The sequence below is a fragment of the Chironomus tepperi genome, unplaced genomic scaffold (genome assembly GCF_022539635.2).
Source record: "Chironomus tepperi strain 1889 unplaced genomic scaffold, CSIRO-AGI_Ctep_v1 contig_89, whole genome shotgun sequence".
Lineage (NCBI taxonomy): Eukaryota > Metazoa > Arthropoda > Insecta > Diptera > Chironomidae > Chironomus > Chironomus tepperi.
The window spans coordinates 1,056,154-1,075,041 of record NW_027226211.1 but is presented as its reverse complement, the minus strand read 5'-3'; the positions used below and the strand labels follow the sequence as shown (position 1 = coordinate 1,075,041).

Sequence of the window (18,888 nt, the reverse complement as noted above, 5' to 3'; positions counted from 1 at the left end):
TATGCTGCTACTTTCATTGCCACACCGATACAAATCAACAACATAGCTTTAAATTTTAAAAAATATCATATTTTTTCTTTAATTTAGAAATCAACAGTACAAAATAAAATTAATAATAATAAATTTGCTAACTTAGTGATGTGGAATGCATTCGAAAAAGTTGCGATGTTAAAAATGTGTTAAGCTTAATGCATCAAGTCTTTAAAATAATTAATTTAAAAAAATTGTTAATCTTATTAACAACTAATTCGAGTTCACAGTCTCACAACCATTAAAAATGTGTGCAATATTTGTTCGATTCATTTCATTCTATTTGCATTGATCGACTGGGCAACACTACTAAGTCATCCTCATCGTCACTTAAATCATTGTCGGAAAAATTATCTCTATATTGTTTTATTGTTGGCTCTGAAAAAGACATAAATCAATAATATTAGAAATGTATTTTTAAATGTCCAATAATCATGTCCATTACCTCTCGATTTCATTGGATTAAACAGCTCTTCTTCCTCCTCACTGTCGTCACCATAAACATCGTCCTCAAATAGCTCATTCTTCTGCTTCTTTCGTGTTAATAATGAAAATTTATAATTATTCATTAATTGTCCTCGAGACTCATCCCCACAGCATCCACATTTATAATCACATCCATTAATAGCACAGCACGTGACACATACAACAGAACAAAGGATTGCGATACATATGAAGAAGATGAAGAGTAGATTGGACAGTCCCATGTCATCCTCACTTTCCTGAAGCTTGAAAATGACATTCTTGGTAGTTCCAACAAGATTCATGGCAACATGCTTCTCACTCTTTTTATATCCTTGAGCATTGACTGTAATTATTGGATTGTCTTCATTAATATCACTCATGTCGAACTCTCCTAATGCATTTGTGTATGCCTGCTTCCTCCAATTTCCTTTAACACCAATTTCTGCATCCTTTACTGGGGTTCCTTTATCGTTAACGACAAATCCAGAGATTTCATAATGTTTTTGAGATTCTCCTGATGAGGCTGGTTCCAAAATAATTTCCTTTAAGTCTATAACATCCTCACCATAATTGACACTAATTACTCGTGTCGTGTAGTTGTCGGACATGACTTCAATCTGGGATGGACCTTGTGGGATTACGACATGGAAGAATCCTAAATTCTTTGTTACTTTATGCTCTCGTTCACTTCCTTTAACCTTAACACGGGCATTTCTTAATGGATTTCCATATTTATCCTTAACATATCCTTTAACTCCAGTTCGTCCCATATTAATGAACTTTAAGATTCCCTGAATATGCTCACGCCATACATCAGCAATGTCACTTTCGGCTGGCATCTTACAGCATGAGAGATTAATTGTGTATAAAGGCAGGCTGAACATGTGATATAAGAGATTAGTGATTTTCCTCAAAGATTCATTCTCATTCAATCGCATCGAGTTTGACGAACACAATTGATTCTGTGCACCTAAATGAGATTGCGTAAGAGCAGCAAATTCAGCATAGACAGGTTCTCGATCTTTCAAAACTTGAATATTGCTGTCATCGCCAGCTGTAAATGTTAAAGCTAATGTGACTTCATCTTTCTCAAACAGCTTAAAGAATATGTTTTTGACAGTATCAGACTCAGCACTCAGCAACTTATCACCAAGTTCCTCATTCAAATGTGGATCGCAGACATTCTTATTGTCTAAGAATTGCTGATAAACATTATGAAATTTCGTATTGACAGTCACAAAATGAATGACTGTATTTTTCAAGAGTTCAATCATGAGTGGTTCTCGGGTATTGTAAGCTGTAACAATGTGACGGGCAAGATTGACTGTCATTTCTCGTCCAAGTGGCGATGTCTCAAACAGACTTGATAGTACAAGAATGTGAATCTTTGTTTCTTCTGTTTCACCAATGCTGTCTGTGATTTTAAATGAATTATAGTATTGGATATTCTCTGTATCTTGAACTTGTGCTATTAATGGATTTTTACGCTGTAATTCTTGAAAAACAGTCTCAATTTCAAGATTCGTGTGATATTTTGTATGTAAAATATTCTCAAGTATCCTAAAGTCATATGCTGATGACCAATGTTGTGGATCATTTCTCATGAGATAGAAGCTATAAACTAAGGAGTGATTTCCACTTTCTGGAACTATAATTTCTGATGTCTGTGACTCATAGCCTTTTGCTGTGACTGTAATGTTGTATTTTCCAGGAAGTAAAAGTCGATAATAATCACCTTGATCGCCAGTATAAGTCACATGCTGAATATTATTAACAGATATAGCTGCGTGTTTGATCGGTGTTCCAATTGAGCTTTGTACGAAGCCCTTAATTCCTATATGTACTTGCTCGATATATTTGATCAATGCTTCTTTGTTGTCCATCCAATATTTACTAAGTTCTTGTTCTTGTGGGAATTTGTAACATCCAACTTCAAGTGTAAGCTCATAAGTGCCGCCTTTTAAGTATGACCAGTCCTGCATGCCTCCAGTTACTGTTTAGGATGATTATATCCATTAGAATTGGCATAAAATAGCTCTAAATGACATCTTACCTGGATACCAGTCAGCACCATTAGTGATTCCTTCAGGGAAGCTCTCTCTGATGAACGAAGGACATGGATTACCTTGATACATAGTACGATGTGCCTACGCACGTAAAAAAAGTTATTTAACTCTGTGGATGTCTTATAAAATATTCATAGACTTACTGTTGCATAAGTACTTGCTAGATACTTGAAAATGTCATTTTCCTCCGTTGGATTAAATTCAGTCTTTGGATCTGGATCGGATAAAAAGTCTTTTGCCGAGTCATCAAATGGATAATTAGCAACTAAGGCACCGCCATGTAAATTTGCCGACAGCACAAAACGATTTGCCAATGACCAATTCATGACAGCAAGTACTTCTGGTTCTTGATATCTGTTGTAGTCATTCATGCCATATTGATCAGGAAAGTTTCGATTTAAGTCAACATTATGCGCATTACTTCTACCCACCAATCCACCTTCATCGCCAACTTTTGAGATTTCATATCCATCAGGGTTCATTGTTGGCATTATATGGATTCTCGTCTTATCAATCTAATGAAATGAAAATTGATTCTAAAAATAAATATCCACAGCCTACACGTGTACATAACCATAGCAATTCTTACCAAATCTGTTATACGCTTGTTTGGTCCGTAATTTTCGCATAAATATTTGATCAACAGCAAAAGCAATTCCCTTCCGACCGCTTCATTTCCATGCATATTTGCGATGTATTTAAATTCGGGATTTAAAGGTACATGAACGCCTGGATTTGTTGAGATCTCAAATACCCACAAATCACGATTCTCAACACTTTTGCCAATTGAGTAAAGCCGGGTTAGATTTGGGTATGTCTCGTGCATTTCCTTTAAAAACTTTTCCATTTCGGTATGATTGTGATGCTTAAAGTCTGTCTTAAATATAAATCCGTATTCATCGGCACCAACTCGGACTGTTTTTCTCTTTATTCGTAAATGATTGTCTGTAATTGATTTTTATTTGGAACCAAAATTAAATGCTGAATTTGTTGAATTAGATATTTGGAGCCTATCAACTAGGCAGGGTTGTTAATTAAGCTACTGTGATATGTTTGTGTTAGTTGGTGTATTGTTAAATTTTAAATCATAACTGCAGATATCTCTTCTTTTATGAGTCGCTAGTAAGTTACATATTAAGGCAATTAGATGCTTCAAAAGCATGAACTGTTTAGGCTTGTCTAGGAATCAAGAGAGTATCAAGAGGATCATGTTCATAAGTAATTTATATATAAGCACTTATCTGACAACTTTGCTTGAAATTTTACTCTTGCCAGACAATCCCTCTAAATATACTTTCGGGATAATCTATGACTATATCATTAAGATATAATCTTAAACAATCCACAGATTTGTCTTGGGTTTCCGAAAATCAGAACTAAAAGTCTAATCTGTGTTTTGCCAGCGACGCATAAAAGAAGAGTTTCTGGTTCCTATAATTTTATGAATGATTCACTTATTATATTTGTAAACAAGGAAAGTTTTCTCTGATATAGAGAGATCCCGAGGGGAACAAGCTACTATTAATTGACCGTATACTTTGTAATTGTGGCTGTGTGTAAATGTAATTAAGAACTCCTTATGGATTTTATTTGCTTTAGCAATAATGTTTATTCTTTGGAGTTTAAGAGACTGAATTACGAAAAGGGGTCTTCAACTATGTAGAATAAATATTATTCAAATCTCTAATGAACGTTCTAATACTATGTATGGCTCAAAAATTGAAATTTGAGTAAATTGCTTTAAATGCAAAGCGAGATCAAAGTCGATTTGGATTTATATCGACTTAAGTCGGTCTTCCATATCAAATCCAAAACGACTTCAAGCTCTAATTTGTAAAGTTTATAACTAGATATTTGATCGACTAATCGCAGCATATTACACCAGAGATGAATTTAAAAAACCTCAATTTTGTGTTAATTAATAAGTGAACGAATCCACACCTCTATACACTTACATTCATATCACAGATACCAACCCTGCCACCATCACCATATCAATATGCTTCTGTTATGATTTTAAATGGATTAATTTAATGTGAAAAAAACAAACACCACCCATAAAAATATTGTATTTAAATGATTTATGAACGTGATTATGTGATTAATGAATGGATTAATAATAAAACAAAGCTTAATTTTCATCCCATTCTTTTATTATTATCTTTATAAATACAAGAATAAACTCGTACATAACTCTGAGACCAATAATTTCATATTTATATAATTTTTTTTTGAGATACATTAAAATAGGATAAAAGTTTTTGAACATTCTTTACATAATTTTTGTGTCTGGAATGACATTTTTCATATTTATTAATCAAATTGTACGCAAAATACCTAAAAGCTTGTCATACTATAGGTGATTGAACGTGTAAATTAATAGCTTTAATTCCCAAATTATAAACGAGATTAGAAATTTATTTCATAAATAGAGCAGATCGTGCATTAATAGGTCAACTAATATTGTCAGTCAAATCTATAATAAGAAATCATGGCTAGCCTTTCCAAATATACAGCCGCTACTTAGAAAATCAACATAATCAATTTCATGAGAAAGTTTTCGAGAGCAAAATAATAAAAATATTTGAAATAAATGGAAGTAACAAAAGAGAGGGAGAAACATGTTAAATATTTCAAGTGTATGCTAATTACTGTGTACAGACTGTAAGAATAAGAGAAATTCGATAGAATCAGTCGTTGGTAGCGGGATTTGAATTTACAATTGGCATTGGATTTGCATGGCAAAATTGTTTTGAATTTTATAGAAATACATGCAAATTTTATTGACTTTTTTGCTACAATTTAAAGCAGATAAGTTATCAGTGTCGTTCGTGTTCATGGGATTTGCATGTTAGAGATCAAATCTAATGACCCTGACTTTGGGAAATTGTAAATATGACATGGAAATTATGTAATATTGATGAATGTTTGTTAATTCAGTTTAATTTAGCGCAATTCAGCAAACTTTGGGATGAATTTTGACGCAATTCAGCAAACTTCAGCGTTTTATTGTTTACATCAAGTTCACATTGAATTTTAGCAAATTTCATTAATTTCCTTGATTTTAATAGATCTTAAGAGATTCCAGTAAGTGAATTATATGTCATTAATTGTCATTCAAGTAAACAAAGTAAACTTTGCTCTAAATTAAGCTCAAAAATGCAAATTATTCAATTTTTCAAGAAAAACATGCTTTGTCTCTTAATTAATTTGCAAAAACGTCTATCAAGTAAGTAAACAATGCTTAGTCACTCGATTGAACTTCAAGTTAAACATCAGAATGTACGCATAAGTGTGCTGAATTTATTATCAACTTTTGTTAATTTATCCACCACACATTACGTCAATAATACATTATTTTTCCAAGCCATTAGACTACTTCTTACATCTTTAGGGCGTATTAGCATGACATCTGTCATGGCCGAAGAGTTTTGCTAATTATTTACCATTCACATCGTCGATTGATCTCAGTAGGACACTAACTATTGCCACGCGAAGAAGAAATGCCATTTTTTTCAAATATTTGTCAAGCTCTCCCACTAGACTGTGGTCTTATTAATAGAATTGTGCCTCTTCTTGTGATAAAAATTATGAGAAGTGATAAATTGACAAGAAAACATGAAAACCAAGGTGATAAGGGAATGTTTTTGATCATTTTTTGTAATACTTTGTAATTTTTTTTGGTTTACACATTAATGCCTCTTTTGATAAACATATAGGTACAGATATATATTAAAACATTTTTCATCATCGTGCATAAGAAAGTATGTAATAATTTACGTAAAATTTTACTATTTTGTGTAATATAACTTCCATAATGGAACTACACAGCTTTTCCATTTTGCCTGCGAATGTCATCATGTAATTCTACGTAATTTCTCCATATTTTCTCTTAATATTGTGCAATATATTCCTTTATATTATATATATATTTTGCTTATTTAATTTTAATACGTCATCCTGACTAAGAAATCCAGCAAATTGTCATCATGCCTTTCTCTCATCCATAAATAAGTATTAGGTTTATTAATTAAAGTATAACATTTTGTTCATTTTTTTTTTATTATTTCATAAAACATTATCTAGAGCATAGAAATTCCAATAACATGCATTAAATGTGCTCATAATCAAGCTCTCAAACATAATCAAGACTGGTAAATTATCGAGCGAGTTTGATTGATGATTGCAACACTTAGAAGTCGCACATGCCGACTTTATTGCTGTCGCAGCTTTTTTTTTTGGTTTTTGTTTGTTTTGCATTCAAATTTTTATTTGATTTTGACATGCAATGATAATGAATGGCTTTAATCGAAAATACATTGCGTTTATGACAATATTTATATGATTTTATACGAGTATACGCCGTTATACGTAATATGGTATACTAAAACAAAAGCTGAATTCAGCTAAAAAGTTGCTGAACTAGCTCAATTTGGTAAATGCACTAAATTACTGAACAATTGCTAAGCTGAACAGTTGTTGAATGGCTTAATTCATCTAAGCTGAACAGCTGCTGAATTGCTTAATTTGGCTAAGCTGAACAGTTGCTAAATAATTTAATTTAGCTAAGCTGAACAGTTGCTGAATTCAGCTAGGCCGAAGAGTTGCTGAATAAAAAGAACTCAGTTGAGCTGAACAGTTGCTGAATAACACAATTCAGATAAGCTGAACAGTTGCTGAATTACTAAATTCAGTTAAGCTGATCATTTGCTGAATGCGTTAATTATGCTAAGCTGAACAGTTTCTGAATAACTTAATTCAACTAAGCTACCCAGATGTTGATCAACTATTCAGCTAAGTTGAATAAAAGAACTTAGCTAAGCTGAAAGGGTGCTGAATAACTTAATTCAGCTCAATTGAACAGTTGCTGATTAAGTAAAAAACGTGCTTACTACAAGATATTAGTTGAACAATTGCTAAGTTCATTTATAACCAAATTCAGCTAAGCTGAATAGTGCTGAATTGTTAATTAATTGCAATGTTGTTAGTAAAGTGCAAAACGACAAATTCACTCGTATAAAAACAGTTAAATATTGCCTTAATTATTAATGCATAGCATGAGATTGAGGTCTAATTATGCCATTAAAAATTAGATTTTATTTTGTGTAATTGAAAAAACATTTTTTTTGGAATGTTTGTGAATTTTATACTAATATATATAATAGAATTATTGTACCCATCAACCACCAACCTCTTTATCTCCCATAAAAAACCAAAGCATTTAATGGAGAAAAAATTTATTTGAAAATACCTTCAGATGGGCTCAATGTGAAGTCAACGATAGATGTTGAGTCTCCTTCCCTAACGACAACGTTCACATAATGCGATGGGACAAATCTATTAAAAGAGATAAGACAAATATTATCATACTGTAAATGATGAGTATGACGCGGATTCCGCCCACTATCTAATTTTTTTTCTCATTCAACCCGCTTATCATTGTTTATTTTTTATGGGAATCATTACAAGCTTGTGCTGATTACTCACCCAAATGCAATAGCACGAATATTGTATGTGCCTGGTGTTAATAATCTCCAATATTCACCACGATCAGTCGTTCTAATTGGTTTCTCTTCTACACCTTGTACATAGATTTCCGCATCTCTAATTGGATATCCATTAATGTCCTTAACAACTCCTTTTACGCCCATATGAACAAGCTTCATATATTCCAATAAACTTTTTTTATTCTTTTGCCATTCTGTTGGCAATTCTCTACGTGATGGATACTTGCAGCATGACAATTCCAATGTTATTTCAAAGCAATTGCTAAATACGTAGTTAAAGTCTTGCATACCACCACTCAAGTCATACCAATATGCTCCATTAGTTATACCATTTGGGAATGTTTCATTACAGTCATTGCCATCCTTCATTACTGGATGATTCTTAGCATATGTACGTGCTAAGTATCTAAAGACTGAATCATCAGGTGTCGGTGAATCTTCGCAACAATCATGATGAGACCTGTTTATAGGAAATAAAATGATTATAGTGTGAGAATAAAAATAGAAAAAAGTTACGAATCAAGCCATAAAAATGAAAAAATTACAGTTTTCAGAGTAAAAAAACATTACGTACATTGTATTATCGTATGGGTATGAAGCGACGACAGCACCACCATGTAAATTTGCCGATAAAACAAATGGATTTGATTTGATCCAGTCAATAAGAGCTAATGTTTCAGGTTGTCGTCGTGTATCATAAATTTTGGATATCAATTGATTCTCCATACGATCTAAACGATCGGGGAAATCCCGATTTAAATCAACGCCATTTCCATTATATCGTCCATAATAATTTTGCATTGACTCACATGAGCCTTCATGACTTTTGGCAAAACCATCTGGATTCATGGATGGCATGAGATAAATGTCGGTTGTGTCGACGAGATCTGTTACTTCCGGAATGACATTATAGTTCTTAACTAAGTATTCTGCCAAGTAAATAAGCAATTGCCTGCCAACTATATAGATGAAAATAAAAAAGTTTGGTAAATCTGGAGCACATAACACATTAGAAAATTGATTCGTACCTGTTTCATCGCCGTGCATACCACCAACATATTTAAACATTGGCACCAAAATGCTTCGAGGACGTTGAACATCTTTATAGATTCTAGCGACAATAAGGTCGTTTCCATCCAATGATTTACCAACTGTACGTACGTCAATTATTTTTGAGTAATTCTTTTGTAATTTTAATAAATAGTCAGCAAGTTCATCATTCGTATGATAATGTGGATTTTCCAAAAAACTTTCATCCTCAATATTTGGTGATTGAGAATGTATTGTAAATGCAAAGGAACTTAAACAATAATAACTTAATAAAATATATAAAACTTTCTCAAACATTATGCCTTAATCACAGTTATAGACTTTCTAATATTGGATTTAACTATTAATTTTGTTTATTTTGTGAATGATTAGAACTAAAATGAACAAAAAAACTCTTTATGACATTTTTTCAGCGAGACGAAGAAAACTAGAACTGACATTTGACGTCATATATTCGAAATTCCATTGGCGTAGTATATACAAAAGTTTCTGATTTTCTTTGTGCGTGATTGTTTGCTCTATATTCACACCTGGGGTTTGATCGATGTTGAAATTCCATATATTAAGTCTTTATGTCCGTATATTTGATTTATGAGGAAGATTACTGTCTGTATGAGTCTTTGTTCTAAGAAAATACATGAGAAATTTCATGTTTCACCCAAAAAATGGATTAAAATCAGTCACAATTGTTGAAAATAGGTATAAACGGTCATTTAATATTCAAATTATCTGAGCAACCATAGTTAGTTGATTTTCCCCTTTCATAGTTTTATACCCTTTTCATAGAAATATTCAGTTTGTTTTCAATCTTCAAATTGTAAACATCGTGTTCATTTTATTACAATCTGAGTGAATTTCCAATTAAAAGTGCTAAAATTGAAGAATCAAGAGCAAGAATTGATACATTTCAATAATCAACACTCAATATTCAAGCTATTTAATGGATTTTATTATAATATCAACTCGATATTTGCAGATTCATCAATAATCAACTAATTTGGAAGCCTTATACACAATATTAGATTACTTTCATTTCCTGGATCATAGTAAGTAATGCTTTAGAGTTCTAAAGGTGTGAATACACAAATCCAGCCACAACATCCAATTCACAATGTTTTCAATTTCGAATTTTCGACAACAACAATAGAAAGTTCAAAACAATCAGTCATATGAAAGCTGTTTTGAATGTTTTTCTGCAAAAAAAAGAATGTATCATACAAACTCATGCTATATATTTATCATAGAGAAAATATATCTGAATCCAAAAAATGACATCAATGAAACAATGATCGTACGGAACCATATGTTACTCAATTCTAATGCAAATATTTATCAATTACCGGATGTTATGACTTGAATAGTTTATAAGTCCCGTTTGAGCACGTCATAATGTGGAAATTTTCTTCGAAAATAAAGAAGAAGGCGGCAGCAGTAGCAAAAAAATGATTTTTTTCATTCGTATGTAAAATGTATGCCAATTTTCATCCGGCAACGCGCAAACTCGAACCTGCGTTAATTCCTCTCGAAACAGAAAAAAAGAAATTTTTACACTTAATTCTTTCAGTCGATATTTCGGTACCGCTAACAAATATTTTATTAATATTATAATTTTTTAGCACATTTTTAAGTTTAGTGTGATTTTAACGAATTTGTAGCAGTGTAATTAATACGTGAATGGTGATTTAACGAATTGAGGTGAATGAAAGTGGATATGGATATGGAAAAGTGACTTTTGGAATTATCGAGAATCCTTAAATTTTCCTCATCAAGTGTCTCAAAATAAGAAAAAAAGAGAATTGTGGGTCGAAAAATGATAATTTTCTTCACATCGATATCTAATGTGGTTGTACTCTAAAAATAACACATCAATTTCGAAGACTATTTTAAAAATAATATTTACACAAAAACAGAGAAAATGAATTGAAAATTGCCCACAAAGTATTATGAAAAAAATTGGACATTTTTTATATTTTATTCGCTATTAAATTTTGGCACTGCATAAGAATAAGAAATTAATATGACTTGACCCTTTTGTGTTGCTGGCTCTGTAAGAGGGAAAAATATTATTTTTAGTGAACAGAGGAAAATTCTGAGATCATTTATGCCGCTTTTAATTATGTGCCCGAAAATAAGTTTTTTTTTTCTTTTATATTTTTTTGTGTGTGAAAAATGATTGTAGACAAGGAATCAAGGTGCATGCTTTCGTCAGTGAGAAAATTAAATTAGTTTAGTGGAGAAAAAAAAATTGACGATCAGATGTTCTCATTTTTTTCTATGATTGCTATGTAAATTATAGAAAAATCGATGAAATATGATTGAGAATTGAGGTTTATTGCAATCAATTTCCAATTGGATAATGATTTGTGAAATTGGATCAAATAGTTTAGAATTATTAGCATAAATACTTTTGAATTGAGCTTTGGAATCATTACAAACAAATAGAATCGCTATTTGGAAATTCAAAAATATAACAATTTTTTGACATGCTCAGTTTAATTCAGAACATCTAGCTTTATTTAGCTTTTGGAACTGAATTCTACTGAATCAGCTGAATCTACTTAATTAAACTTCTTAAAATATTTTATCTAATTCTTCAGCACTTTCAACAAAATTCAACATTTTCAACCAGTTTTTAATTAAAATTTGTAAATTCAGCTGAATTCAGCACATTTCACTGATTTTCAAAATGTTTATTATTTTAGAATGATATATAAGAATTTATTTAGCTTCAGCTAATTTAGATCAAAATATTTGGCTGAATTCAGCACTTACAGTATATTATTAGTTAGCTGAACTAAGATCAAATTTGCTGAATTCAGCTATTAAACTACAATTCAGCACATTTTGCTAAATTCAAAATTATCAGCTGAATTCAGAGTTTTTTTTTTCGTAAATCCAGTATTCAGCCAAATTCAGTGCTTAAAATCCATCTTGTTAAACTTTCACTAGTCCTGTAATTGACACAAGGGTTCAGTTTAAAGCTCTATGGAAGCTAAAGATAACTCCTTTTGTAGCTTTGTTTTACTCGTTAGCGTTTTTAATGCGAATCTCTTAATCTTAAAGTCTAAACAGTTAAATTTAAATTTATTCAGCAATAATTCAGCTGCTGTTTGTTTACAATAGAATTTCAAAATTTAATGTCTAACTTTAATCTATTTTCAAAGGTCATACAAGAAGAAAATTAGTAATTAAACCTCAATAATTAAATATCCAATTTCCTGTTCAAATTTCACAATATTTAAAGATCCAAATCAGACAAATTAAACTTTTATTTCATTTTTTGTTTAAAAAGTTGTTAAATTTACAAAAGTATTTAAAACAGCAGTGAAATGCCATCAACAGATGTCAAACAAATTTTAAATCATTCGTCAACAAATTCCTCAGTAATTACCTCAAATCGCCAATCTAGCGAGAGAAGAAAATATGCAGCATAAATTTTCAATCAAGCATCTTTCATCAGCCAAGTATATGCACAAAATGTAGTCAATCTGTGTACAAATCGTCAACAATCTAAAAGAAAAATAAGATGAACAGCTATATATCAAGCTGTACAAAAAGTGCATTGCAATGTCATGCGAGAGAAGAAAATTTATGAGAGTCGTCGTTGTGCCTGCTCACAGGCTTTGGAAAAAGAAATGATCATTAGTGGGTGCGAATGGCTGAATATTAATAGAACGAAAATAGTTTTTTTTTATGCCTTAAAATTCAAGTTCAGGCAGCAAGAACCTTGACTATCATCCAATGTGTGAATCTATTGATGATGAAACCCATAAGTATGTGTGTGGGAACCAAACATAATTATTATGACGTTCATTTCTAACGAAAGTGCAAGCTGTTTATGAAATCACGTCATTCACTTGCTTCCTTAACACATTTTCCATGATCTGGACTAATTTTAGTTTGTATACAGTATTGATGATAATCTCCAATTAATCGAATAAGATAAATTTCATGCTAAATTATTGAAACCTGTTAACTTTTTGTCAGATTGGAACGGGCTTAGCATCTACGATGAAATAATAAACATTACGTAAAATTTCTATTAAAAGCGACTATGAATTTACATTTTTTTTCACAGATTTTTCCTTTTTCTTTTATTTTATATTTTTTTTTTTTCTTTTTTACTTTAAATGAAAATGAAAATGAGAAAATATTATTATTGTACATTCTTCTTATATAAAGGAAATCACGTTCTCGGGAGCGAAAGTTACAGCTAATAAAAAGTGCTGATTGAATCAAAATATAGTCTTTGTTGACTGACAAAAGCGCTTTTTTATTTGTTGAAAGGAATTTTGAAAATTTAACGGTTTTAAATATTTGAAAAATTTATCATGATTGGGACAATATCAATCAGAGTTGGCAGGAGTCCAATGTGAAGGCGCCTCTTCTGGAGGAGTCGGGACTCCAAAATGGAGGCGCTTTTTTTGAATTTTAGAATCTAATCTGGAATCCAGATTTCTAAAGTCCTTCTAACTCTGACATCAACTTCGGACACTTTGCCGACTGTACATGCTTTCTTTTGATTTTTTGTTGTGCATCTAGTTCTAAAGACGGAAAATCATTAGTCAAGGCATACAACTAGTCAAATGAAAAAATACTGTTCACTCCAGTGTCCAATGTTTTCCAACTATATCATCGTATGCTTTTCTATAGACCCGAAAGACACACGCTCTGGCTTCGAATCATATTCGAAGAGATACAACCCACCCTAGAGTCACGCTTGCATGGAAACAGTATTGGCCGTCTTTTCACGCTGTGTGCCTTTCGAGAGGTCTTCAGTATTAAAGTTAGAAAGACGTACATCCACCTAGCTAGTAGACTAGCTGGATTTACAATTGACAATTTAAGTTCGAAGACTATTTATTTTGGAAAAATTGAAAAATCTTGAAGATTTGATCATGATTCAATATAAATCTTAGTTCTTGTTCCAATCTACCAGTGGTGAACCGTTGTTCCATTCACTCAACATTGTCTTTAACAATGAATTGACTTAGCAACGACGACTTGCTAAGCTGGCACAATTCAGAACATACAATGCATCTAACCAGCTAGTGTTTTCAATTCAGGGATTGAGTTTTTGTTGCTCCTAACCTCAATTTGTGAGAGAAAATTACACAGAATCCGATTTGGATGAATTGTTCAGTTAATCTGCACTCGAGTCTAACTAGACATGTTTTGCTATTGAATCCGGGTCGATAGTTACAAGACCAACAGTCTAATCACTTTGTCATAGCTGTTTTCTCATTGTTTTTCATCAATTTTCTTTATTGAACACTGAGAAAACTGAAGCTGCAGCTATGTCGCTGGATAACTTAAGTGGCAAATGAACAAAGAAAGACATGCGGATACAAATAACACTGACGATAGCGGTTGATTCCTTTAGAAAAATGCACTAAAAACTTATCAATAATTTTCAATCTAAGCTAATTAAAAGGCATGTCTAATGAATTTCTATTCAGCATCAGAAAAGAAAAAATCAATTAAGCGCCATGCATACATAAACTTATGTATATAGGAACTTCCACTTGAGATTGAAGGAAAGAAAATGATCATAAAATTCTCAAGATCCATATTGATTGATTCCAAGCACTTGACCACGATTTTCTTTATGTCTTTCATCATTCACAATACATCTTCATTTATTCCATTCACAGCTCTTCGAGATATGTTGGTGCAAATAGACTCGTTAATACGTGATTGAGTGAAAAGTATAATAAGAAGAAGTTTTGAAGCTCGTGAAAAGATAAAAAAAAAAAAAAATTGAAATTAATTGAGTTAAAAAAGTTTTTAATAAATTTAAGTCCAAAATGAGATCAAATGTACAGCAACGACCGATGACGTATGCAGAGGAAACAGGACTTGGCCCTAAGAAGACATTATTAGTTATAGTTACAGTCGTAGGATGTATTGCTATTCTCTTCCCGAAAATCTTTTATCCCATGATGGTGGGTCCAACTGCTTTAAAACAGGATCCCAATCGTCTACCGCCAAGTATGTCTAATTTCTTTGTATTCTATGACTTTATGCTGATTATTATTCAATTTTTTTTGTGATAGTAGACTTACAGAAGCAAGAGAGACCACCTCATTTTAAGGACATTATACATCCTGGTATGCAGGAACGTGGACGAGCTATACCACCACATCCGACTGTGCCGATTGTTGAACGACCAGGAAGACCCGGTGGTCCTCCACCAAATATCGAACGAAGAGTAAGTTGATTGCAATTTGTGGCTTTTTGATGTCGAAAACAGGAGTTGGATTTTGGGTGGACTCAAGTCCAGTCAGGTTGACTCTTCCAACAATAACATTCCTGTTATGCTTCACAATACTCAATTCCTCAATCTAATAATCATTACTTCCCTATTTCTATTCAGCCTGGATCACCACTGGTTCCGGGTCAACCAGGTCCAAATTTACGAGCCGCATCGTTCCAAGCTCAGCACCAACAGCAACAAAAGGCAGCAAGCTCATCAATTATAATGCCACTGTACACATTCGGCATTGTTGCCTTCTTTGTGTTCACAATTGCCAAAATTTTGCTCAAGAAAACAAAGCCAGATGATAAAGGAATGAATATGCAGTCAGATCCAAACTTTGTTGAGAAGGTCTTTAAGCAGGGAGCAACACAGGAACCGAAGAAGAAATTGGGTGAGTTTGACATTAATTTGAAGAATGATTTTTTTGGACCAGAGTTGGAAAATAGGAACCTGTGACAGGCAAAACCGTACAATTTATTGGGAATTTGTGAGGTTTTGTGAAAACCGATCAATTTTTGATAATTTGTAAGGTTTTGTAAGAAAACCGTTCAATTTCTCGATAATTTGTAAGGTTTTGTAAGAAAAACCATACAAATTATCAAGAAATTGTATGGTTTTTGCCTGTCAGAGGTTCCTGTTTTCCAACTCTGACTTTGGACATCCAAAAGATCAGTTTTCAATCCACAATCGGCAGTTTATAATACATCTATCTCTTATATTGTCTCTCTAATGCTATCGTTATTGATACATTTTCTCGGTTTTATTAAGGATGGAAAGATCACAACGCAAGTAAGATAATAATTTCAGTCAATATTTCCTTCCACGTGTCCACCCATTAGTTCATAAGAATTTTCACAATTTTTAATATATTTGAGATATTGCAACGCACTTACGGAATGTGCCTATAGATTATTTTTAGTTTTTTTTTTTTCATTTGGCGCTATGAATTGAAAGCTTAATAGTCCAAAATTTCATCTAATTTAAAATCTTTCTGATTCTCATTTATCTACATTCTAGTATATACAGCAATTCAGGGAATTATTGATGCTACCAATAACCAGTTGAGTGAGATTGAACGAAATTGTGCTGAGAAAAATGTTGTAAGTAAACAGGATCCGAGTGGAACTGGAGAAAATTTGGCGGGAAGTGGATGGTGTGATGCGGAACTTCAATTCAGAGTTGCAAAACAGACATCTGACACAGGCAAAAACCGTACAAAGGTTTTTGCTTCTTACAAAACCATACAAATTACCAAGAAATTGTACGGTTTTTGTCTGCGACAGGTGCCTGTTTTGCAATTCTGCTTCAGTTTTGTCACAGATGTGGCATAGTGGCATCTTCTCGAATAATTTTAATAGGATTCGCCCAAGAATCACCCCGATCAGTACACGTTTTTCAAGGCAGCCAGATGGTGACCGAATGGCACTCAAGTGGCGATCACATGGCATCCGAGTGTCAATTTGTGGGACATAGAAATTGACATTTGGAAGCCATATGGCAGCCACTTGATTGCCTTGAATAATTAACGACGATCGGGAACAGACCTTGATTTCCTGCGTTTTAGATGACTGTATTCCCGAGACTTACCGGGTAGTCTCAGCCTCGGAAACCCTTAGTTTCCACCATAAACTATAGGTCTTCTGTGTGCAGTGGGCTAGCGCCTTATCACACGTTAAGCAATTATTGGCCACGAATCGGCCTTGCGCAGCTCTGGATCTCAATGATCGGAATATCTAGAGTGGTCTGTAACAATCCCCTAAGCCACACCAACTCAATTCTACCAATTTTTCATGCTCCGCTCGGCAAAAAACTTAAATTATTTCAAAATATGAAAATAATTAATTTTGGAATCTCTAAATGTCTTTCAGGAGCACATTAGTACCAATAATACCGCTCATAAAACAGGTGATGATGAGCGTGAACATGAAAATAATGATGAAAACACACAAGCTGATATAAAATTGAATGAGAATGAAGAGTCAACAGAAACGACAGAGGAGAATGAAGAAGACAAGGAGGTAACAAAGGATGAATCATCAAAAGATTTATTAAATGTGAATGGAGTCGATTCCGAGTCTAAAAATGAAAGCAATGATATTAAATCTGAACATGACATTGAGGTTGAAAAGAGGCTGAATCATCTTAAAGAAGCAATGCACATCAGATCTGTTGAAAATATTGAAAATTCAGATCTTAAGTCAATATTTCTTGAGGGTGAATTGCCACATGATCCAAAAATTTTAGTATCAGCGACTGAGACAGAGACAAAAACTGAACGTATGTCACAATATCCTTCCGTGAAGGACGTTGCTGAGGATGAAACAGTCATATTAAGTGGTAAAATGACAATTTCATTGATAAGCTTAGCAAATGATGACGAGAAGAATGGAATTGTTGAGGATCATACAACAACGAATAATGTTGCATAAGAATTAGCTCATCATAAACATAAACATTAATTATAGGATTTCCCCTCATAAACGTTGGGGGTTCGTTCACAAATGATGTAAATTTATTAAGATAGCTTCCTTTTACAATGTGACGGATAGGTTTTAGAGGAATGGATGAAAAAGTTAGAAAATTGCAGACTATTGTCATTCTAGTTCGAAATTTTGAGGTTAACTTCGAAATTAATTTCGAATTTTCGGAATTGATTTCGAATTTTTCGGAACTAATTTCGAATTTTTCTGAGTTAATTTTGAATTTTTTGGAATTAATTTCGAATTCAAATAACGAATTTTTTGAAATTAACATGAAATTTTTCGGAGTTAATTTTGATTTCGAATAACGAAGTTTTTGAAATTTAAATCAAATTCCGAAATTGATATCGAATTTTTCAAAAATATCTTCAAATCCTTCGAAATTATGAAGAAATTCAAACATAATAATTCCGTTATTTCAACGGTCAATTTTTATTTGAATTTTTAAACCGTTATTTTTCAAATTAAAAAATAACGGTCATTTTGGAAATGGCAGTAGTCTGGCAATTGGATCCCTCCCTTGAACATAGTGGCATATATCAGTAGGTACTCAATGCTAGTCAGGTGACATGAATCGCTTTTTCAGTTGCCATATTAGTTGCCCACTCTCCATCCAAATCCTGGACGTCATAAGTGAACGAACCCATAGAGAATTAACAATTAAATGAATGTCCTCATACGAATTTTTTTTCTGGATATTTCATATGCAATCAGACTATATATTTAGCCAAAAGTTTTTTCATACTCTGTTTTTGTCTTTATAAATATTATTATTATTGATTATTATTATAATTATGGATGTAGACGATGACGACGTTATTTGTATATTGTAAACTTACACATTTTTTTTCTTGTTGAAATTCTTTATATCTGCCTCATGAGAATTATTGATGCAGCCCAGTATTCAATAAAAATTATGAAAAATATTTTGAAAAAAATAAATTTTAATGACTTGTGTATGTTTAGTTTCAGGAAGTATCTCAAGTGAGTCTGGATGGGAATGTTCGTAAATTACGTAACGCTTAGGTGGA

General features: G+C 32.5%; 2 protein-coding genes across 5 annotated transcripts; one reads left to right on the top strand and one right to left on the bottom strand.

Annotated features, from left to right (window-relative positions):
* Positions 1 to 47: 47 nt before the first annotated feature.
* On the bottom strand, positions 48 to 9,544 carry svr (Carboxypeptidase D svr). The gene is made up of 9 exons (XM_070635496.1): positions 9,097 to 9,544; positions 8,643 to 9,027; positions 8,049 to 8,528; positions 7,813 to 7,898; positions 3,151 to 3,506; positions 2,705 to 3,076; positions 2,549 to 2,642; positions 476 to 2,488; positions 48 to 408 (listed from the first exon to the last, which is right to left on the bottom strand). Exons 1-9 carry the CDS (start codon positions 9,413 to 9,415, stop codon positions 305 to 307), a joined length of 4,209 nt encoding a protein of 1,402 aa, XP_070491597.1. The 5' UTR covers positions 9,416 to 9,544; the 3' UTR covers positions 48 to 304.
* A 1,053-nt stretch (positions 9,545 to 10,597) lies between these two features.
* RIC-3 (RIC3 acetylcholine receptor chaperone) lies at positions 10,598 to 18,799 on the top strand. Of its 4 annotated transcripts, none has more exons than XM_070635449.1 (7): positions 10,598 to 10,813; positions 14,773 to 15,109; positions 15,178 to 15,329; positions 15,495 to 15,768; positions 16,146 to 16,166; positions 16,395 to 16,477; positions 17,246 to 18,799. In XM_070635449.1, the coding sequence occupies exons 2-7, from the start codon at positions 14,926 to 14,928 to the stop codon at positions 17,804 to 17,806; spliced, it is 1,275 nt and encodes a 424-aa protein (XP_070491550.1). In that variant the 5' UTR covers positions 10,598 to 10,813; positions 14,773 to 14,925; the 3' UTR covers positions 17,807 to 18,799. The 4 variants fall into 4 exon arrangements, with proteins under 4 accessions (XP_070491550.1, XP_070491551.1, XP_070491548.1 ...); XM_070635450.1 differs by having other exon boundaries at positions 15,175 to 15,329; positions 16,155 to 16,166; XM_070635447.1 differs by having other exon boundaries at positions 15,175 to 15,329.
* Positions 18,800 to 18,888: the final 89 nt, after the last annotated feature.

Coding starts and splice junctions, on each gene's coding strand:
- svr (XM_070635496.1), bottom strand. CDS start 9,415: ATGTTTGAGAAAGTTTTATATATTTTATTAAGTTATTATTGTTTAAGT. Junction 7,899..8,048: donor ATTCGTGCTATTGCATTTGG/GTGAGTAATCAG, acceptor CTCTTTTAATAG/ATTTGTCCCATCGCATTATG. Junction 3,507..7,812: donor CACATTGAGCCCATCTGAAG/GTATTTTCAAAT, acceptor AATCAATTACAG/ACAATCATTTACGAATAAAG.
- RIC-3 (XM_070635447.1), top strand. CDS start 14,926: ATGAGATCAAATGTACAGCAACGACCGATGACGTATGCAGAGGAAACA. Junction 15,110..15,174: donor TCCCAATCGTCTACCGCCAA/GTATGTCTAATT, acceptor TTTTTGTGATAG/TAGACTTACAGAAGCAAGAG. Junction 15,330..15,494: donor CACCAAATATCGAACGAAGA/GTAAGTTGATTG, acceptor ATTTCTATTCAG/CCTGGATCACCACTGGTTCC.